Source organism: Danio rerio, chromosome 2 (genome assembly GCF_052040795.2).
Source record: "Danio rerio strain M-AB ecotype USA chromosome 2, GRCz13ab, whole genome shotgun sequence".
NCBI lineage: Eukaryota > Metazoa > Chordata > Actinopteri > Cypriniformes > Danionidae > Danio > Danio rerio.
This window is the reverse complement of record NC_141022.1, coordinates 21,944,153-21,964,620: the sequence shown is the minus strand read 5'-3', so window position 1 is coordinate 21,964,620 and position 20,468 is coordinate 21,944,153. Positions and strand designations below refer to the sequence as shown.

Below are 20,468 nucleotides of genomic sequence, written 5' to 3'. Positions count from 1 at the left end.
CAGCTTACAAAGCCACATATGCAAAACCTGTCAGCGCTTACCTGTTTCGCGGCAGCTGCTCCTTGGCCTTTCGGTGCCGCTGCTCGCTTGTTTTTCCGAGCAAACATCCCGTCCTGCTCGCGATGACCCCCGCCCTTTACAGCACACACACCAACACCTGGAGGCTGGAGCTTAGGATGTCGAGCAGAATAAACGAAGACTGCAGGGAAATAATGAATAATATTTTAGACCCAAACTAAGGCTAAGTAGCGACAAAGCTGTTGACAGTTCTGGTTAAAGGAAGTTTTGCTCAACGACAGTCACATGCGCCGTGAACACGTGGGCTGTGCTGACTCACCCCTGATCCACTTGTGAACTGTGGAGTATTTAACTTTCTTTTCCTGGCCAACAGCAAACCCACTCCACTTCCTCCTTCCTGGCCCAACGAAGGGCTTCACAAACCTGACAGCTTATGTGATGTGCAAACAACACCCTGCGAGGAACAGAGACGACATTATGACAACACTAACTGAACACGGCAAACTGTAAATATTTCCATGTCAACAGAAAATAAGATGTATCTGTGCTCCGTTCGGAGGCTAAATCTTGATGCTGACGTGTTAAAAGACTGGCATATGATGTTGTAATAAACATGTATGGATTTACCTTTGTGAGTATATCAGAAAAACGAATCCAGACACACTGAAGTACATAAAACATTGGGTTTGTTTTGCTACTGTCTGCAACTGATGCAACAAAACATCAAGACAGGCCACGCCCAGCTGTGGCAAACCACCACACCGGTGTTTGGGCATTTTTAAAATAAAAGTTCTAACCTGTTTCCATAATGTAAACGGCATTTAATCCATTTTATCCATTTTGTGTGAATATATATGTAAACACAAATATTTTTTTGGAAATTTAGTTTATATTCAGTTTCATTGCAGTGATGTATTTGTTTATTGAGACAAAGGTGTTTAAAAAACAGTGATATATTATTCAATAAATGTAAAACCTTATTTAAATTAAACCTAATTTTTGTGTTTATCTTCAGCATATTTGAAAACAAAATATTTCTGTTTATTAAAACCATATTTTGATTTTATTTTAATGATATGTGATAATTTGACTAAATATGTCGTTAAATGTAATATTTATTGTTTTCTATGTATCTTGTCCAATAATCTATCTATCTGTCTGTCTATCTGTCTGTCTGTCTATCTATCTATCTATCTATCTATCTATCTATCTATCTATCTATCTATCTATCTATCTATCTATCTATCTATCTATCTATCTATCTATCTATCTATCTGATGAATCACTGAATTATCTAATTTCTGACCAGACCTTTTGCATTATGCAAATACTTATATATTTTTTTCCTTTTTATACATTTTAATAAAGAAAAATCCTCCACAAATATTTGTGGACTATATTTGTTTAATTGTTCTTAGATTTGTTTGTTTGTTTAATCTCATTTTCCTCTATTCCAGTGTATTAAAACCTTTAAATGATCATATACACTTTGTAATAACGTGTTTTCAGTATTTTGTAAATGCTATTGTTCTGTAATCCTATATTTAGCTGGAGCATTTACATGAAATTCAATTTCATTGTAGCCACACTCAGTAAGTGACATATTTCTGAAATGTATTGTTTCTAAAGAAAAAACGTATGTTTTCAGAATCATTATTATCCTGTCAATTATTTTATTATATATGTACCAAAATACAAATTAATTAAAGAAATTAAAAACAGTAACTAAACAGATTATACTCTTTTCTTACAAAAATTCCTCTTTTATTAAAAAGTCTCAGTTACCCAACAGAAGTTTTTAACTGCTATTAGTTTAATTTCTTTAGGTGTCTGTGTTATTTAGAGGTTTTAATCAGGATCATGCTTCGATGCATGCATATTCTTTTGATATTACTAAATTTTATATTGGCAAAACTTGTTTTTACAATAAATACCAAGGGTAATAATAGAACTATTCATACCTTTTCCAAAGTGAAATCATTACTGTTCCTTATATTCTTATTGGATGTCTTTATTAAAGCGTCAACTGATTATAGATGTAAGGTTGGTTCTATATTCACACATTCTTCAGTGACAACTTGAGACACAATCCCTATATTGTTTACCACGGCACTTTGAATATTCAGTCTGAAATAACCTGCAAGTGTGAGTTGAAAACAACATTAACATTGTTTATTTGACTGTGAACAATGTTGTACTTTGATAGTCAGTGGCTGCTAATGTGATTTCGTTATTTAGAGTTTGCAAATAATACTTTTATGTAATTATGTTTTTAAGGGGAAAGTCTGTGCGAATGTAAAACAAAATTTATGTCTATATCGACTGATTTGCTTGTAAAAAAGGGTGGCTGTTACCACATCGATATCATGTTCGAAAAAAATAAAGAAATATCCTTTAATCCAGCAAAACATTATTGAAAAAAATTTTTAAAGTGGGATTGATGCAAATTGTATTTTTTGTAATGAATATGAGGAGACTGCTTTACACTTATTTTGGCATTGTGCATACTCTGGGAACTTATGGGGTGAGGTGCAATTTTCAGTGTTCTAAACCTCATTTATTGTTGCGGGAAATGTACTTTTTGGGCGTTACTACGTACCCTAAACAAGAGGAAAATTGTTTTCTTATTTTACTAACAAAAATTTACATCCATAAATGTAAATTTACTAATAAGAAACAGAATTTTATGGTATTGATGACTGAATTATATTTATATATTATTAGTATCAGAAGCTCTAAATAAGAAAGCCCTACGCACTTTAAAAATTTGTGAATTCTACAATGTATTTATTTGATTATTACATATGTGCATTCTGCATATTATTTTTGATTTATACTTACCCCTAGCATGTATATTATTTGTACTGTTAAAATGTTATAATAAAAAAGTAACTGACCAGATTAAGCGGAAACCAGAAATGAGGACTCTTAATATGTAACACTGTCGGGAAGTACCAGATAAAGCGATTCACCAATCAGCGCGCAGCATTGTGCCTCGGTGCCTTGGTAACAGCAAAAACCTTTGTTTTTTGAATTGACCAATCACGGCACGCGTTTTGCACATTTAAACTGGTGTTCATACGATTTCTCCCTTCAGCTGCTCAGATGTTTGTTGAATTCACAAGCGGAACTACGAAAAACCTCACAAAACCTGTACATCAGAGTGTCTGATACTGAGATCTAGATACGGAGATATTTTTGCAGAACTTCGGAAAAACATTGTTGGAATTGTGGTAAGATTGAATATAAAGGAACCTTATGTTTTATTAAACGCACTGAGTTCAGTTTCAGCAATCCGCAGCCTAGTTAACTGTTAACTTTAGTTGCATGAATGTGCTTTGGAACGCATGATGTGTTTTTTTTAATTTTATTTTAGGCTAAAGCTTATGTAGACTTTAATGTTTATTGCTTTATTTTTTGTTCTACATCATAAAATTAACTTTACTGAACTTTTATCGCGTTTCTTTACACACATGGTACGTATTCTTAATAAAATAAACAATTTAATATTTCATCACATTCTTCTGCAGAGTTACCAAAACTGCAACAGAAATGTCTCAGTTTGGGTTTGAGAACGACATTCACAACGTTCTCCGGCTAGATATGCCCATCACCAACGCCCCGATGGCGAGATGGCAGAGGAAAGCCAGCACTTCAAACTCAAGCAGCACAAACTCAATCTCGCCCAACAAGAGCGTTAACAGATCCGTGAGCCTTTCCAAAACACCCAGTAAAACACCAGGTAATGCTTTCATATGACTAACGTTAGTTTATGCTCACATTAGGATTCCCATATAGAAATCTGACACGTGTTTCGAAATAATGCAAAAAAATGACTTTTTGAAGTGTGTGTGTGTGTGTGTGTGTGTGTGTGTGTGTGTGTTCAAATATATTGGGTGTGTAGCTACATGCACAGTAGTAAACAATTGAAGTGCATCAAAAGGTTATCAGTGCTCAGATAATAAACTTTGAATTTCAGCCAGAAATAGGAAGAAAATCCAGTTTATTTTTTAACTCAAGGCCAAGGCATGATGAGATTGCTTATACAAGACTCACACATAAACCTTTACTCAAAGGAAAAGATCCCCCAAAACGTCAATATTGCAACAAACGAAAGTGTTTAACATTCTTGTGGAATGCCCTAGTTTTAATATTATAAGACTTTTTTTTTTTTTTTTTTAATCTGGAGAAACTTTTAAATGAAATGATTTTAAATATGAATCCTTCTAAAACTACAATTTTTATTCAAAGTGAACCTTTAGCTGTTTTAGATTTTATCTTTTATTTCATTATTTACGTATGTGTATTATTAAATGTTGTAAACTCGGTATTTATTAAATGTTGTTAACTTGATCTTTTTTTTTTTTCTTGCCATGACGTAGCCAGAAAAGCTGAAATGGCAATAAACTCAACATTCTCTCTCTGCATCAAAGGGTTTTTTAAATGGTCCCAAGACAAGAATAGGTGGTTAATGGTCAAGAATGACTTTGAAGGTTTTTTTTTAACTACTTCAAATGTTGGCTACTGTATATATCCATGTACATATTTGGCCATATACGAGAGCATGCATATACAGTTATTTAAAAGTATTTCTATACATTTAAAGTTCCAATGGTTGGAAAAAATGCAAGGAGCCATTTTTCCAATACTTTGAAGTTTATTTTGCTTTCATGACATTTTATATTTGTAATTTATGTGAAAACTTGTATGTAATTTGTATATATTGCCTTTTATGAAATTTCTATAATGGTTTTAAACGTCCCATGTCCCCAAACAGGGAAAAATGGCAAGACCCAAAACACCCCCTCTAAGGCAGGAGGAGATCGGTACATCCCAACAAGAAATAACAAGCAGTTGGATGTTGCGAGTTTTCTTATTTCTAAAGAGAATGAGCCGGTGGAAGAAAGTGAGCCCTCTACTGCGGTGAGTTTCGTCTGTAGCGGTCAAGATTATTTCAGTTTATTGTTGATATTTATAAATGCATGTATTATGCAGTCGATGTTTTCTGACTTTGGCAATTATTGTTCTGGCAGCCAAATCAGAAGGCTTGGTCTATGTCACTAAATGGATATGACATTGAGGAAGCAAAGATTTTACATTTGGGAGGAAAACCGCTTTACGCACCAGAGGGTATGCTTTTTTTTTTGTTCTAATCACACTACAGTCATAGTTTTTATTACAAAAAAAGCACCAAATGACTGCTTTTTTCTGCACTTTTCTTGGTTGCTTTTATTATAGCACATTGATTTAGTGCATGATTTTCTATTCAACAATTTAGATCTTTATATATTGAGGTCAGCATGTTTGAACTGTATACTGATCTAAAAAGAGGAAATTATACAGGATTTGCACAAAGTTGATGTATCGATGTTTTAGTAATCTACAGCTTGCTGTAACATTGTTTACAACTGCAATTGTTTTTTGACAAAAATTAATTGAATCATTTGACTAAATTATTAAATAGCCACAGAAATTCTATTTCTGTTGATCTCGAGGAACTGCCATCTTCTAGTCAGTGTTCTGGGTAGAAAAGGAACAAAGTTTTTAAAAATCTGTGGACAAAGCCATGGGATTCATCATAATATACATGACTGAACTACTAATGGTCTATAAGATGTTGGTGTAAGGGATTTTTTATATATATATATATATATATATATATATATATATATATATATATATATATATATATATATATATATATATATATATATATATATATATATATATTTATTATTATTATTATTATTATTATTATTAATTTTTTATTTTATTTTTTTATTTTATTTTTTTATTTTATTTTTTATTTGGGTGTTTTGTTTGCATATACTTAAAAACGGCAAAACACAAGTTTAGTGGTTTTAAAACCGTGACTTTTCTAAACCACTGTAAATCATGAAACTCGTCCCATGCTTGCATGTAACAATTTCTTTGGTAATCCTTTTTTCCTCTCTTTTTCCAACAAACTAGTTTGTGGAATTAACTAAACTATCTTCCACAGGTTATCAGAATAATTTGAAGGTTCTGTACAGTCAGGTGCCCACACCAGTCTCTGTCAAGAAGAGCCGGTACATTTCCTCTTATCCTGAACGGATTCTAGATGCCCCTGATATTAGAAATGACTTCTGTGAGTTTGTCTTGCATGCTACATTTTGTATATTTATATGATTTTTATTTTTGTATGTTATTAGACTGATGTGATGTTGGTTTGTGCAGACCTAAACCTTATGGATTGGGGAAGGCAGAACGTGTTGGCAGTTGGTCTGGCTAATCAAGTGTATTTGTGGGATGCTGGTGAAGGAGACATTGTGTTACTGAAGAAAATGGAGGATGATAATGAATACATCTGTTCTGTCTCGTGGAGCAAAGATGGCAATTTCTTGGCTATTGGAACCAGTGACTGTAAAGTTGAGGTAAATCACAACATGCACATTCCTATTTGTGTGTAAGCACTTTGTTCCCAATTAAGTGTTAGTGCTAATTATAAATGTTAATAAAACTTTCAGCCTGAGAAATTACACTTTATGTAGGTTTTGGTTCTTATTGTGTATTCAAATTATGCCGTAAAGATCAGCTTGATTTTTGACTGAATTGCAAGTTTTAATTGGTAAAATTTGCAGTTTAACGGTGCCATAAAATGAAATTTTGAATATACTTAGTAGGGATGCTTATTGACTTTAACATTCAACTGAAAGGATTCATTTGCCTGAGTAATGTCATGTTAGAGTTGTTGTAGTTGTTTTTTTATTTTGTATCAAGTTTTGCTGCATAAATATTCAAAACAGTTACTCCAGGGGTTAACATATGCAACCAAGGGTCTGTTGACGTATTACCAAAAAAAATAAAACAGGTGAAAAAGATATGGCTTGACACAGATGAGTTGATGCCCTCTCTCCTGGATGTTCTCCATAAATGCCATTTGTTTCTTTGCTCAAGTAAAGAGAAGCCACAAAACTTGCAGAAATGTGTTCCTCTTTGGAAAAGGCCACTAGAAGTGATGAGAAAGTGGTGTTTGGCACTGCCTACAATGCAGCCAGATCAATGCTATAACAGGGCTCGAAATTGCGACTATTTCGGTCGCATTTGCGCCCGAAATTGTAACTGTTACGTCAAAACATATTTGGGAGCATTACTGCGAGTGCTTAAAATTGTTGTGTGCGACCAGTTTTTACTGCAAAATGTTCAGCACATGCGCAGATTCGGGAGACATTCACGCAGAATGCATCTCTAAGCTCTGTCTTCACTTGAAACGCGAAAGGCAGCGCTTAGGAGTGGTTTAAAGGGCCATAAAACCCCCTCGTTTCAGCAGGGTGTTTTCACACCTCTACTTTGGAAAAAGTAAAAAAAGTGGGCGTGTCCAGCTCTGTTTAGGGGGGAGTGTCGGAGGAACTAAAGTGGGATGGTTGTGGGAGTGTCTATTTGGGCACGCGTGAGTTTCAGAGTCAAAATACACACACTTTAACGGCAGTTTGGCTCTTTCATTCAGGGAATTCATTCATGCCCCTCACGACATACGAGATATTTGATTCGAGGAACTGCTCTAAGTGTGTTTTTTTCATGCAATGTTTGATACCGCACGGCGAATGAGAGAAAAAAAAAACCTCCGCATTTCCCGGAAACTTAGATGCACACGGCAGGTAGTGTCAGAAAGCTGTGTTGTTCCGGTCACAAAATACGGTGAAAACCCTACACGAGGTTTAAGTTTGGTTGTGGTGCTAACATGTTTACACTCGGTGCAATAGTTAACTTAGTTCGATACGAACAAACTGAATAAACAAAGAGCACTGGTCGCTCACTTACCAAATCTGTAGAGACAGGACAATCACCAGCAACTAGAGCCACGTCTTTATTAAGAGAGTACTACAAGCGAATCCGGATCTCAGCGTTTGCAAATGACAACAGCTCTCAGGAAAACAATGTTACTCCTTAGACACGCAAGTTATTGTTGTCGAGCGTCGCGTACACTGTTAATCCACATGTGACTCCAGATGAGCTCTCATGGAGAGAAAATGAAAACTTAACTGCAGCAAACAATAAAAGCAACACTTAACGCTTGTTTTGCCAATACAACGTGGTGTGTCTGTCGTATAAACACTGTGACAGTAATGAATATTAATCAAGCTGCACAATAGAGCGCGCTGATTGGTTTAAACCAAGCCTTACTCATGCATTAATGCAGCAGGCTGTAAGACGTAATAAGACACACTCTGGCACAGACGTCCAGTCTGCACGCTGGAATACAACACTATTATGTCATGACCGTGACGCAGCTTCAAAATTTCGTTTTAAACCGGAAGTACGAATTTGCTTGAAATAACGCAAAAACAACCAATTTACACTTTTTAGTGAAATATAGGTGTCCTAATAATGTTTTTAGCAGTGAGGGACACATACGACTGTCAACAGCTCAAAAAATGTTTTTGGTGTTTCGTGACCCTTTAACCGCATCAGCTAAACTCTTCCACTCTATTTTTTTCTTTTGTTGTTAATTCCGGAGAACAAACTTGCAAATAACAACACTTTTCTCCGGTCTGCCTCTGAAAGGAGCACCTACAATTCACATTCTGTTCAAAGTTTCTCTTTTTGCTTGCTTTTGCCTTTGCTTTTTCGTTGGGTTTTGCCAAAGTAGAGTCATTTGCATATTCATACGGGGGAGGAGGCAGAGAGGGGTTTTGTGCTTGTGCATGTTGCGCTCAGTTTCACGTTCATTCAGATGTACAAAAGATTATGCGTGTACGCAGTGTTTCATACATCTGAATTTTTTTCTGCGTACGCACATTTACAGCTTTGTGCGTACGCAATGTTTTAGTATAATTTCCACGCAAGTCTTCGTACATGAGGCCCCTGGTTCCTCATGTATAAATGCTGCATATGCAGAAAAACTGTGCATACACCAGCTTTCACACTCACATCAGAATGAATGTATGTGCATCTTTCCCCACCAACTTCATGACACATGCACATTTTTTGTGTTAAACAATTTTTATGGTAGCAGTAGGTGTAAAGGGAGTAATGAGTAAATAAATTGTAAGCTACAATCCACTCAAATGAGTTACTTGCTTAAATTGTTTACTTGCTGCATCACTTCACTGCATCACACTTGTGCTCTTATTCATTGCTAAATAACTAATCCGATTTCTCGCTTCGGCCAATGGCCTCACACCGATTCAACAAGCTGAATTGTCTCACTAGCCGTGATAGCACAACGAGAGGCAATGTGTGGAACCAAACTAAATGTGTGGAACGGCCAACCATCAGCTTGGTGCTATCCAGACCTACACGCTGAATTATACTCTTGCATCAAATGATTGCCATTACTCACAGTGCGTGCCTTTCATTTAGACGTACATTTATTCTTCTGCGTTTGGTTTGTGTGGCTCTGCAATAAACCTTCTGAAATGCTAGCTGGCAGTAGGGTTTCTGTGCGTTTGTTCCTTTTGTGTTGAGTTTGTTTCTTGATGGTTTTGGTTATGCCAGAATTACCTGTAATCCTAACTTATTGTACAGTAGCTCGAAGTTGTTTACTCGGATGCGGGAACTGGCGAGTATGCAAATACTTTAATCATAACATTAACCCAAACAAAGGTGCAAGCAATAAAGTAATTTAATTCCCTTTTTCATTTGTTATTTGTAATTTCATATACACACAGCCTTAATTTATATCATTATAAAGATAATCATGTTTATATAAACTATAAATGAGGACTTCTCTTCCCAATCCTAGGGTCTGAATGCAAACACAGCGAATAGCAGTATAGCAGGTCTCTATTTCACCCGTTAACCCTGCTGGTAATCAGGAGGATTTTAAACATAGATGGACACAGCAGCACGTATGTAGGTGATGTGATTGAATGGTAATGAACTCAACTGATAAAAGAAAATCTGCCATTCTCCAATTCTCGTACAGCTCACAGTAACAAAAATGCTTGCTGCACACAAACAACTTTGCTGTATTGGCCCAGACAGCATCACGGGGAAAAACATGCAAGAAACCCCATGCATCATGGAAACAAACCCATATACCTTCATGAACTGCTAAATACTGTGTGCCATACGCGGAGTCTCGCCCTGTCATCGGGTTTCACAGCTTGGCAGGTCTGCCTTGTTTTCACAAAGCACGTTCTCTCATGAATAATTAAGAAGTAGGGTCTTCTCATTGGATGAGAGAACTTTGCTATGAATAATAATGAGAAACTGACGCATCACTCCTGCAGATTCGTGCTACTTTACCGGTTTTAATAAAGGTTTAAAATCATTTTTTAGGCGGGAAGATGAAATTAGCTGACAAAAGCTCAGTAGTTCTCCACTATAGCGCCTAAAGAGAGCGAGCCAAGGCCAGTCGCTTTTCCATTAGCTGTATTTCCACTATCGGGCCAGGCCGGGCCAATCGCTCAGGTGGTTCAGCAGTAAGGCCGTAATCATGTCGCGTTTCCACTATCGGGTTAGTAGCTTGCAGCGCGTCACTTAAACCCCGCCCCCAGAACATCCCCCGAATCGATTGTCACACAACCCGCCCACCCGGGAATCGGGTAGATAAAGCACACCACATCATCACGAAACTATTAAAATTAGGACAACCAAAACAAACAAATGACACGTTACTATACAGCAGTACAATGTATGTCTATACGCACATGCCCGTGTTCTCGTTCATCATATTCATTTACTCGCCGACTGATCGAAATCCAGTTGTCTTGTCACTAACGGAGGAACCCAGCGCAGGGAGCGCACACATCCATTATATAAAACCACATATATAAAATTCTCCGTTAATACCTCGATATAAAAGGTATTTTATAACATCCTCATTTAGACAGACGCTGTTCAACATTCATCCCAAATGCTCCTGAGCAGGGTTTTTCAAAGTCTAAGACAGTGGGCCTCCCTTTTGACAACTTATCCATTGGCCTCCCGAACACGCACGCACGCACACACACACAAATACACAATTCTGGAGTTTTGACTGCTACCTCATCATGCTTGATTTCAAGGTGTCGCCGAAGTTTAGCGGGTCTCATGCTGTCATTAGCTAAAATATCTTGATAAACCACACATAAAGGTCGTGGTTCATCAGCTGGTCCTGTCCACGTAAATCCTAAACTCAAATACTGATCATCATATCGTCGTCTTTTGGGTTTAAGCCCTGAACTTGAAGGCTTTGAATCGGGGGGTCTCAGAAACCGATCCGTTGTATTAGCAGGCATATACCTGTATTGGCGGGCTTGCCAAACAGAAGCGAATTCACAGCTATGGCCTTCTGGGTAAAAAAAGGTTTTCTTATTTTTGATGTATTTTTTTTTTTTAGCTTTGTTTAATTAACATTAAAAAAAAAAAATAATAAAATACATATAATAATTAAAATTAATAATTATATTTTTATTATATAATATTTTTCCGCGCCTCCCCTGGCATGCTCTGGCGCCCCCCCAGTGCTCCAGAGAGAACTGAAACATGAACTTTTTCCTAAAGGATTTATGACACTTAATAGGTGATTTCCTTTGTTTAAAGATGTTGCTTATATCTTAAGTAAAGGAAAGTGTTAAGTGTTTTAACACATAGCAGCACGTAATAAAATATAGGTATTTCGTTGCGCTCAGCAGCTATGCACTAATAAAGCTCTTTATGTATTTAAAATGTCTTTTTTTATTTTACCACATCATATAAAAACATACCCAATTGTTTGAGGACACGGAACACATTTTGAACTTGCAGTTTTCCCCGATGCGTCTGTAAATTGCTGCGCAGCTGCAGACAGAAAAAAGGTCGCCTAGTTTCTGCTTTCACTCACCCAGAAAATGCTCTGTTTGCATGATTTGATTAATATCATCGTATTCAAATACTTTATAAATAATATTTAAAACATTCTCCGTTGTTTATTGTTTTTAGAATATATTTAAATGTTTTTGTTTTTTGTTTTCCAGTGAGGCTTTTGAAAAAGGAAAGTTTAATGGCTTTAAAACTGTTTGATAAAGTACCTAATTGTTATAGCTAGCTTTTGTTAGTTTTATATTGGTTTATTTATTTAATGTAATTTTATTATATCTGATATTTGTAATTCTTTAAATTATTTCAAAATAGCTTAGGCTATTTTATCTAAATATGATACTATTGTTTTGAGCCTATAAAAGTGACACGAAATTTGTAAAGTTTAATATCTTGCTGTTGTATTAATATAGTGTATTATCTACTATTATACCAAAATAAATAAGAACAGTAAAAAATAGAAGGGGAAAAAAAGCCGCTCGCGGCATCAACAGAGCTATGAAGGAAGCGCTCTTTTCCTCTGTCTCACACACACATACAGGCCTAAGCGGGGCTTTTTTGGGGCCAGCGGCCGGCCTTTTTTAGCCTGCAGAATATTTTGGGTCAAAAAGGGCCAGCTAGGAGTTAAAGTAGAGGCGGACGCTAGTTTACCGATCGCATACGAGTACGTGCGCCAAACACATAAATTAATAAAAAAATAAATAAAAAAAAAATACTAATACTTCCCTTCTTAGACTTTACAGACCTAAAACTTGCCTATAGCACTTATTCATTGTTGCTCTTAGTTGTGTAAATTGCCTTCTTGTCCTCATTTGTAAGTCGCTTTACTAAATGTAAATAAGGGAAAGAAAACATCTAGCCTTATAGACTGGGGTCTTTTTGCTTATCGCCCTTATGTTTCCCTTTTAAATGTAAGGCTGTTGCATAAAATAAACTTTTAATTTATAAGTGACTTTGCTGCATCCTCCTTTGTTTCAATAACGCATGATAATCTTTACACCATATTAAAGACACAGCAGACAGTAAAGGTTGAGAATTTTTGTCAAGTTTAAAAGGTGTGTTTGTGTGCATTTAAATGCCTAAATGTGTGTGAAACCAAGCAAAAGAGCGCTCCCTTCAAAGCTCAGTTGATGCTGCGAGCGGCTTTTTTAAAATTTATTTTGGAGATAATACACAATATGAACACAGCAGAAAGACATAACTTAACAAATTACATGTCCACTTTTGTAGACTCAAAACAATAGTGCCATGTCTTGATAAAGTAGCCTAAGCTATATTGAAATATAATTTAAAGAATAACAAATATCAGACATAATATAGTCGCAATAAATAAATAAACCAATAGAAAACAAACAAAAGCTTGCTATACAATTTAGGTCTATAGGCTACAATACATAAATCATACCGTTTTAAATCCATATTGAACTTTCTTTTACAAAGGCCTTTCTAGAAAAAAAAAAAAGATTTTAGATATTTTAAACAAACACCGGAGGAGGTTTAAAATATTTTTATGAAGTATTTAGATACGATGATACGGAAACGCATTGGGAAAAACTGCACATATAAAATACTCTGTCATCAAACAAATGTATGTTTTTAAATGATGTGGTAATTTTTAAAAATGAAATTTACATGAGCTTTATTAGTGAAAAGTTGCTGAGCACAACGAAATATAGGCTATATTTTATTACTTGCTCGTATGTTGCGAAATACTTAACACTTTCCTTAAGATCACAGAATAATATACAACATATTTAAAAAAAAAAGGGGGGGGGGGAAATCTCCTATTGAGTGTCATATACCCTATAAGGAAAAATTTATTTTTCAGATCTCACCGGAGCATTTGGGCTAAATGTTTGACTGCGTCTATCTAAATGGTAGAAAATGTATTTCATAACATCGTATAATGAGGTTTTAACAGAGAATTTCTGTGGTATTATATTATGGATGCTGCACTCCATGCGCTGGCGAGACCACTCTCTTTGATGCCAACAGTGGATTGGTGAGTAAATGAATATAATGAATAAAACACACAGGCCCTTGCATATAGACATATAATGTAATGGAAGTATAATGCTGTACAGTTATGTGTCATTTGTTTGTTTCGGTTGCCTACATTGTAATGGTTTCGTGATGTGATGGTGTGCTTTATCTGCCTGATTCCTGCTGAAGTGGGCGAGTTATGTGACGTTTGATTCGGGGGACGTTCTGGGGGCGAAGTTTGCGTGACGCATTGAGAGTTACTAGCGTGACGGTGGAAACGCGACATGATTTCGGCCTTACTGCTCAACCTCCAGGGCGATTGGCCCAGCCCGATTAAAAACTCTGGCTTGCACTTGCCTGACAGTAGAAATGCGGCTATTTATCTAGTTTTTCCCTAAAATGAAAGCTGATGCTAATGTCTTAACTGATGCTCAACATGCACAAATCTGTTAATTTAAAAAAAGTACTCATTGGTTTCTTGAATCTTTAAATGCTTGCCTTCCATTGTTCTTGGCCCACCCACACTTGTCACCACTTCTAAGCTGGCCAATCGCAGCTTTTGCTACACGTGTCACAACAATTAAAGAAATGAGTGATCTTCGTCTGACCAAAGAGATCAGATATGGCTGATGCTGTAATTTTAAAACATTGCAGGAAATCTTGTACTTCGCTGATTTTTGTGTACATGTCAGGTCAAATCTTCTAAAATGTTTTATTTTTTTCCTAAAGTGTATATATAGTAAATGAGACTGAATATCTTAGTGCAGTTTTACATGCTGAACTACCTTTTTTTTTTTTTGTAGTTATGGGATGTTCAGTATCAAAAGCGTCTCCGTAGCATGGATGGTCATTCAGCAAGGGTGGGCTGCTTGAGTTGGAACGATCACATCTTGTCAAGGTAAGAGAACAGCCTCACACTGGCTATACTGGTTATTTTAAAATGTTAAACTGATTTGTTCTCTCTAGTGGCTCCAGGTCTGGATTGATTCATCAACATGATGTTCGGGTAGCAGACCACCACATCTTTACCTTCGGCGGACACACCCAGGAAGTCTGTGGCCTTACCTGGTCTCCAGATGGGAGATATTTAGCTAGTGGTGGTAATGATAACATGGTGTACATTTGGCCAATGACAACAGGCTCAGAGAATCAAGCTATACATGCTCTCAGTGAACACCAGGGGGCAGTCAAGGTAATCTTAATCTGGCAAGATGTGACCCTGAATTTTTACCACTAATCTTTAATTTTAAGATTTTTAATTGTCCTTTTTTTGGAACTTTTCAAGGCTTTGGCGTGGTGTCCTTGGCAGCCTAACATTCTTGCATCAGGAGGGGGCACCAGTGATCGTCATATTCGCATCTGGAATGCTTCCAGTGGCTCTTGTATCAGCTCCTTGGATACTTGTTCACAGGTAGGCTCATCAGCTGTTTTAAGTAGAACTTTTGGGTCAGTACTTGTAGGGGAATGGTTGCTCTTTGATTCACAGGTGAATGCTGTAGCATATTTAAAGAAATCCCCCTCTTCAGTTTAAGTCTACCTCAGAATAAAAAAAAAGCTATGTGATGGGCATTAAGTGTTGCTACAGAAGGGAGGTGGAGTGGGTGTGGCAAAACATTAGTTCCATGGTTTATTTCATTGCACTTTAACTTTGCCAAATATACAGTCTATCCTTTTATTGATTTGCAAAAATCGATGCATTTTCCCAACATATGAGGTTATTTTCTGTTTTTATAAAAAATGTGGTCTTTACTCTCTCTAACTCTTTAAAATAAAAAAAATAAAAATTATTTCACTCCCTGCCTTCCATCTGAATTTTGCACGTCACCAGAACCAAGTGATTGAAAACGATCTATTTATCAAATATTGGACTGAAAAAAAAACCCCATCTAATGTTTTTATATATATATATATATATATATATATATATATATATATATATATATATATATATATATATATATATATATATATATATATATATATATATATATATATATATATATATATATATATATATTAGATTTATTATTATTATTAATTTTTTTATTATTATTATTTTAACTCTTATGAAGTTTAAGTAAAGTTTTAATCTTGCCACAAAATATCTAAGTTGTGCTGTTTTAAGATTTTTCAGTATACAAACATGCTTAAAGTTGTAGGGGAATTACCAACCTACGTCACATGACATCACAGGTTCAACTGCGCATACCAGTTGCAATAGCAAACATAACGTGTTCTGCACTAGAATGCCAAATTTAAAAGTCCAAAAATAGAAAGCTGTCAATTTTACCATACACCACATTTCGTAATTAAATTAAAAGCATTTACCATACTTTTAATGCCAGCCGCAGACGTCTTTGGCTAACAGCCCTCATAAGAGCTGAATGAAGTGAGGACCTAATTAAAATTGCTCTACTCTGCAGTTCTCATTTTATTTTAGGCAAGTTCACGCTATGCTGAATCATACACATTACTCGTTTTTGATTGCAGCAATAATTTCAGCAAAAACAGTTAAATATGGTGAATTAAACTGCGGACGCTGAATGCTTAGAATGACAGTTAAAAATTATGTTTATATACCCGACAGCGAAATGCACCTGTACAGCAAGAATTCAGTTGTTTTGCTTGTTGATAATTACCCAGTCCTTGTACAGTTCCATTGTCTTGTCTTTGGCTTGGCAGAACCTCGTTTTTTTTTTTTTTTTTTTTTTTTTTTTTTTTTTTTTAGCACTACATAGTTTTGAGTCTGGTAATCATGGAACATTATTTCTTGCACATGCCGACACGAAACAAACTTGTTGGCTTCCAGAGACTTGTAGGCCTTTAACTTTTCTCTCTTGTAAAATTACTTACTTACTTACTTACTGATTTATATGAGATTGCTGTATGTTTCGAGCTGGATGCTTGACCATTTCTAATTATCCAATATCCATTGTCTTATCCAATGTCGCTCACTTTAAAGTCGAGGAATGGGTAGGGTTTGAATAAAAATGGGAGTTGCCATTTGGGCACGCGCTTCTGAACGAGGAAAAACAAACACACACGCAGGGGAGAAAGACAGTGTGTTCAATGACGGTGAAATGTTTGATACCGCACATCGTATAAGAGAAAAAAGCCTCTGCATTTCTCTGTAACTCATATGCACTTAGTAGGTCAGAAAGCCGTGTTTGTGTAGACTATCCTGTCACAAAATGCGGCAAAAATTCAACACAATGGTCGGCAATAGTTTGCTTACAGTGTTTATGTGTTTACACTCAGAGCAGCATTTACAGCGGATCTTTCAATATTGTAGTGATATTATCGTACTGTAAACTAAGTAACTTAGAAATTATTTTGACTAAGGTCTGTCTTTAAACACTGAAAGAGTACTGCTGACCATACCAACTATAACTTTGCCATCTGAATAAACAAAGAAAGGGCGCTGATTGCACACACTTACCGAATCTGTAGACAAGGCAATCAGCACATACTGGAGCTGCGTCTTTTTTAAAGGAGACGAGCAGTAAATCCGGATCTCACCATTGATGAGAAATGCTCTCGAGTAAAATGTTCCAAACAAACGCATTTCTAGTACACTGATCCACACGTAGGTCCAGCAGCGCTCTCATAAAGAGAAAATGAAACAAAACCATTACATGATGAAAGCAACACTGGCGACCCGTATCTCCAAACGATTCTTATTCTTTTTCCACAACGTTTGGCAACCCGAAGTGTGTTGTCTCTCTGCCATCTGCATACATAATGGAGCGCGCTGATTGGTTTGAACCAAGCCTTACTCATGAGGAATGCAACACTCAGAGACATAATACGGGACGCTAAGGTACAGACGTCCAGTCTACACGCTGGAATACACGCTAAGATCTCATGGCCGTGATGCAGCTACAAAAATTTGCTTTAATGCAAAAACAACCAATTTTCACTTTTTAGTGAATAATAGTGTCCTAATAGTGTTTTTAGCAGTATGGAACACATATACGACTGTCAACGGCTCAAAAAATGTGTTTTGGTGTTTCGTACCCTTTAATGTTAATTTTGCCAAATAACTGCTTATCAGTCGGTGACAAGCTTTTATACTCTTTACATAATGCTTTCAGTGAATTATATGTAATAAATATAACTTGTCTTTAAGACAACAACAAATTCTGTACTGCATTGGATGTCATTCCCCGCTGCAAATGCTGGCGCTCTATTTTTTTTCTGCAACCTCGCTGCAGAGATGTAGATTTATACACCTTTCTTTAAGAACAGTAATTTATTTACCTCTGACAAACGCAGAGCACCCAAACACTGTGGTGCAAATTGAGCAGGAATGCAAAAAGGTTGAAACTGTTTGCAGCAATACCATCATAAAACGGGTCGCACACTGGATGTGCTGTGTTTTCTATCAGGAAACTCACGCACACCGGTGCTGCAAGTCGGTGGCTGTCTGCAGTGCCTAGCTACAACTCAGGACACCGTTCCCATTTCCAATGCGCCACAGAGGCCCACCTGAATAATTTAATTTTAAACAAGAAAATGTGCGCGTCTGGTTCCAACTAAGATGTGCGCAGTGTATCTGTTGTGCGACCCCCTTAAGGAAGGAGTCTGCTAGTTTTGTGGATCAGTGACTGCAGGAAAATGAACATTACGCTGGATGCCAACATTATCCACACAAAAGCTAAAAAAACTTTTGTACAACAGAGATGAATGTTTGCATCTGACAACAGGTTTTGATCTTTGGTTTAATTCAATAATAATGGGCTTCTTTTCAAAAAAAGGTTTGAACTTTGAGTGTGTTTAAATGAGTGAGAGAAGTGCAAATGTTAATGGCTGTCTGAGAAGAGTTTAAAGTGCTTAGTGAGGGGTTTTGCAGCCTTAAAACATTTACAATAGTTGTAATAAATAAAGCTGTCATTTCTCGGATTTCGCCTGTTGCAGTTTATTTTTAGAATGTAACTCCAGTGAATATTGAGGGACCACTGTAAATTATATCTTGTCTCTTTCAGGTTTCTTCTCTTGTTTTTGCACCCAATTACAAAGAATTGGTGTCGGGCCATGGCTTTGCACATGACAAGGTTGTCATCTGGAAATACCCCTCATTCGCCAAAGTTACAGAGCACGAAGGCAAGTTTGAGAATCTCTTTAAAGGGAACCTGTTATGCAATATCACGTTTATAAAACATTTAAACACTGTCGTGTGGCTTTGATTTGACCTTCTCCCTTTTTTCATGTTATCAGAAAGGAAAAGTCCACCTATTAGTTACTATATCCCTTATGGTCTTGATTTATAATCTGCCACTATGCTGACACACAGGCATTTGTAACCTCACACTTTTTAAAAGGAGAACTGCGATCACACTTCTTTGATATTGAAGTGACGGGCACCATTAGGATCAAAGCTTAAAATGGGCAATTTCAAAGACTTCTAAAACATTATTTGGGTTTAATTTTGAACTAGAACTTCACTTACACATTTTAGGGACATCGGAGTTTACATATTTTGAAAGGGCATAGTAGGTCACCTTTAAGCTGCTCTTTATTTGGCTGAAATATTGTTAATCTTGTCAAATTCGTAGTTTTAATTTCCCAATCTTCTCTGATTATTTATCTCAGGACATGAAGCCAGGATCCTCAACTTGGCACTGAGTCCAGACGGTTCCACGCTGGCTTCAATTGCAGCTGACGAAACCATCAGACTTTGGAAGTGTTTTGAAAAGGAAAAGGATGCTGCCAAGAAACCGAAGCAGGCCAGTGGCAGGATCGTTCAACAAAGTATCCGATAATTTTGAAATGCTCATTTTTAATGCCTCCAGCAAACAGCAGTTGGATGTTTCTTTTGAACACCTCCAAATGTTCATTAGAAGCTCCCCTTTAGGTTTGGGTTTTCAAGAACTTGTTCATGTATGCTGTGCCGTCAAGCTCTACACTAGATTTTATTGGACACCTTTCTTGTTTGCGTTCTCGGAGGCGTAATGTTTTTAAAGGGATGAGCATGGCTGCTAAATGGGATTACTAGAACACCATGTCCTTTGAAAGTTAACTTTTCAGTGACTTTCATACTGACATTTTTGCATATTTAACCATCAATGATCTTTAAGTTATGTACAGTAATGTAAGTTTTGCAAATAAAGTTTAAGAGTAATTGCGTCTGTCTTTTCATATGTATTTTGTAATTGCATTGTAATTGATGTTCTGATTTAATAGTGGTTTAAACTTGTAACAATCACTTGTGTTAGCTTTTTGCAGTGTTTACCATACTGGCAGTTTGTTGAATTAAATTCCTCAGTCTCCTGGTGTCATTGTGTGGTCAGTTTAAGTTCATCAGCTCAAGAAATGAATAATTATGATGTTTCTAAGATCATAATATGCATGTATGACTTGGTTGCACAATACTGGGAAAATAAATTGATTTATTAATTTTTTTTTTTTTTGATGTGTATAACTAACTTTAAAAATGAAAAAAATATTATTTAAAATGATTATTTATTACATTTTTTTAAAAAATAAATTTTTATTATAAAATATTATTTATTATATATTATATATATATAATACACAGTCAATTTAATAAATATAAATAAATAATATTTTATAATAAAAAAATTATTTAAATGTAATAATTTTTTTTTTTCATTTTAAAGTTAGTTATACACACCAAAAAAAAAAAAAAAGTTTATTTGGCTGGAAGTTAATTGGATGTAGTCAAGTAGGCATTTCAAAGTTTA

General features: G+C 35.9%; 2 protein-coding genes across 9 annotated transcripts in view; one reads left to right on the top strand and one right to left on the bottom strand.

The window, feature by feature from the left end:
• cc2d1b (coiled-coil and C2 domain containing 1B) overlaps positions 1-748 on the bottom strand; it is a 35,635-nt gene extending 34,887 nt beyond the window's left edge. For 4 of the 7 annotated variants that reach the window (XM_087240650.1, XM_087240651.1, XM_087240653.1 and 1 more), the window contains exons 1-3: positions 646-748; positions 338-472; positions 42-199 (exon numbers count right to left, since the gene is read on the bottom strand). In XM_087240650.1, the coding sequence (XP_087096776.1) occupies positions 42-107 (66 nt within the window). In that variant the 5' untranslated portion in view covers positions 108-199; positions 338-472; positions 646-748. Of the gene's footprint in view, positions 1-41; positions 473-645 lie in introns of those variants that run through there. The other 3 variants (XM_087240652.1, XM_087240654.1, XM_087240656.1) reach the window with 1 other exon arrangement.
• Positions 749-3,071: 2,323 nt separating this feature from the next.
• On the top strand, positions 3,072-20,042 carry cdc20 (cell division cycle 20 homolog). Of its 2 annotated transcripts, none has more exons than NM_213080.2 (11): positions 3,072-3,251; positions 3,551-3,760; positions 4,796-4,941; positions 5,052-5,148; positions 6,020-6,145; positions 6,235-6,431; positions 14,568-14,662; positions 14,731-14,956; positions 15,050-15,175; positions 18,750-18,867; positions 19,357-20,037. In NM_213080.2, exons 2-11 carry the CDS (start codon positions 3,571-3,573, stop codon positions 19,524-19,526), a joined length of 1,491 nt encoding a protein of 496 aa, NP_998245.2. In that variant the 5' UTR covers positions 3,072-3,251; positions 3,551-3,570; the 3' UTR covers positions 19,527-20,037. The 2 variants fall into 2 exon arrangements, with proteins under 2 accessions (NP_998245.2, XP_087095280.1); XM_087239154.1 differs by having other exon boundaries at positions 3,112-3,251; positions 3,549-3,760; positions 19,357-20,042.
• The last annotated feature ends 426 nt before the right edge of the window (positions 20,043-20,468 follow it).

Excerpts from the sequence above, each read along its gene's own strand:
- cdc20 (XM_087239154.1), top strand. The coding sequence starts at position 3,571 with ATGTCTCAGTTTGGGTTTGAGAACGACATTCACAACGTTCTCCGGCTA. Across the intron at positions 3,761-4,795 it reads AACACCCAGTAAAACACCAG|GGAAAAATGGCAAGACCCAA; the intron begins GTAATGCTTTCA and ends GTCCCCAAACAG. Across the intron at positions 14,957-15,049 it reads AACACCAGGGGGCAGTCAAG|GCTTTGGCGTGGTGTCCTTG; the intron begins GTAATCTTAATC and ends GAACTTTTCAAG.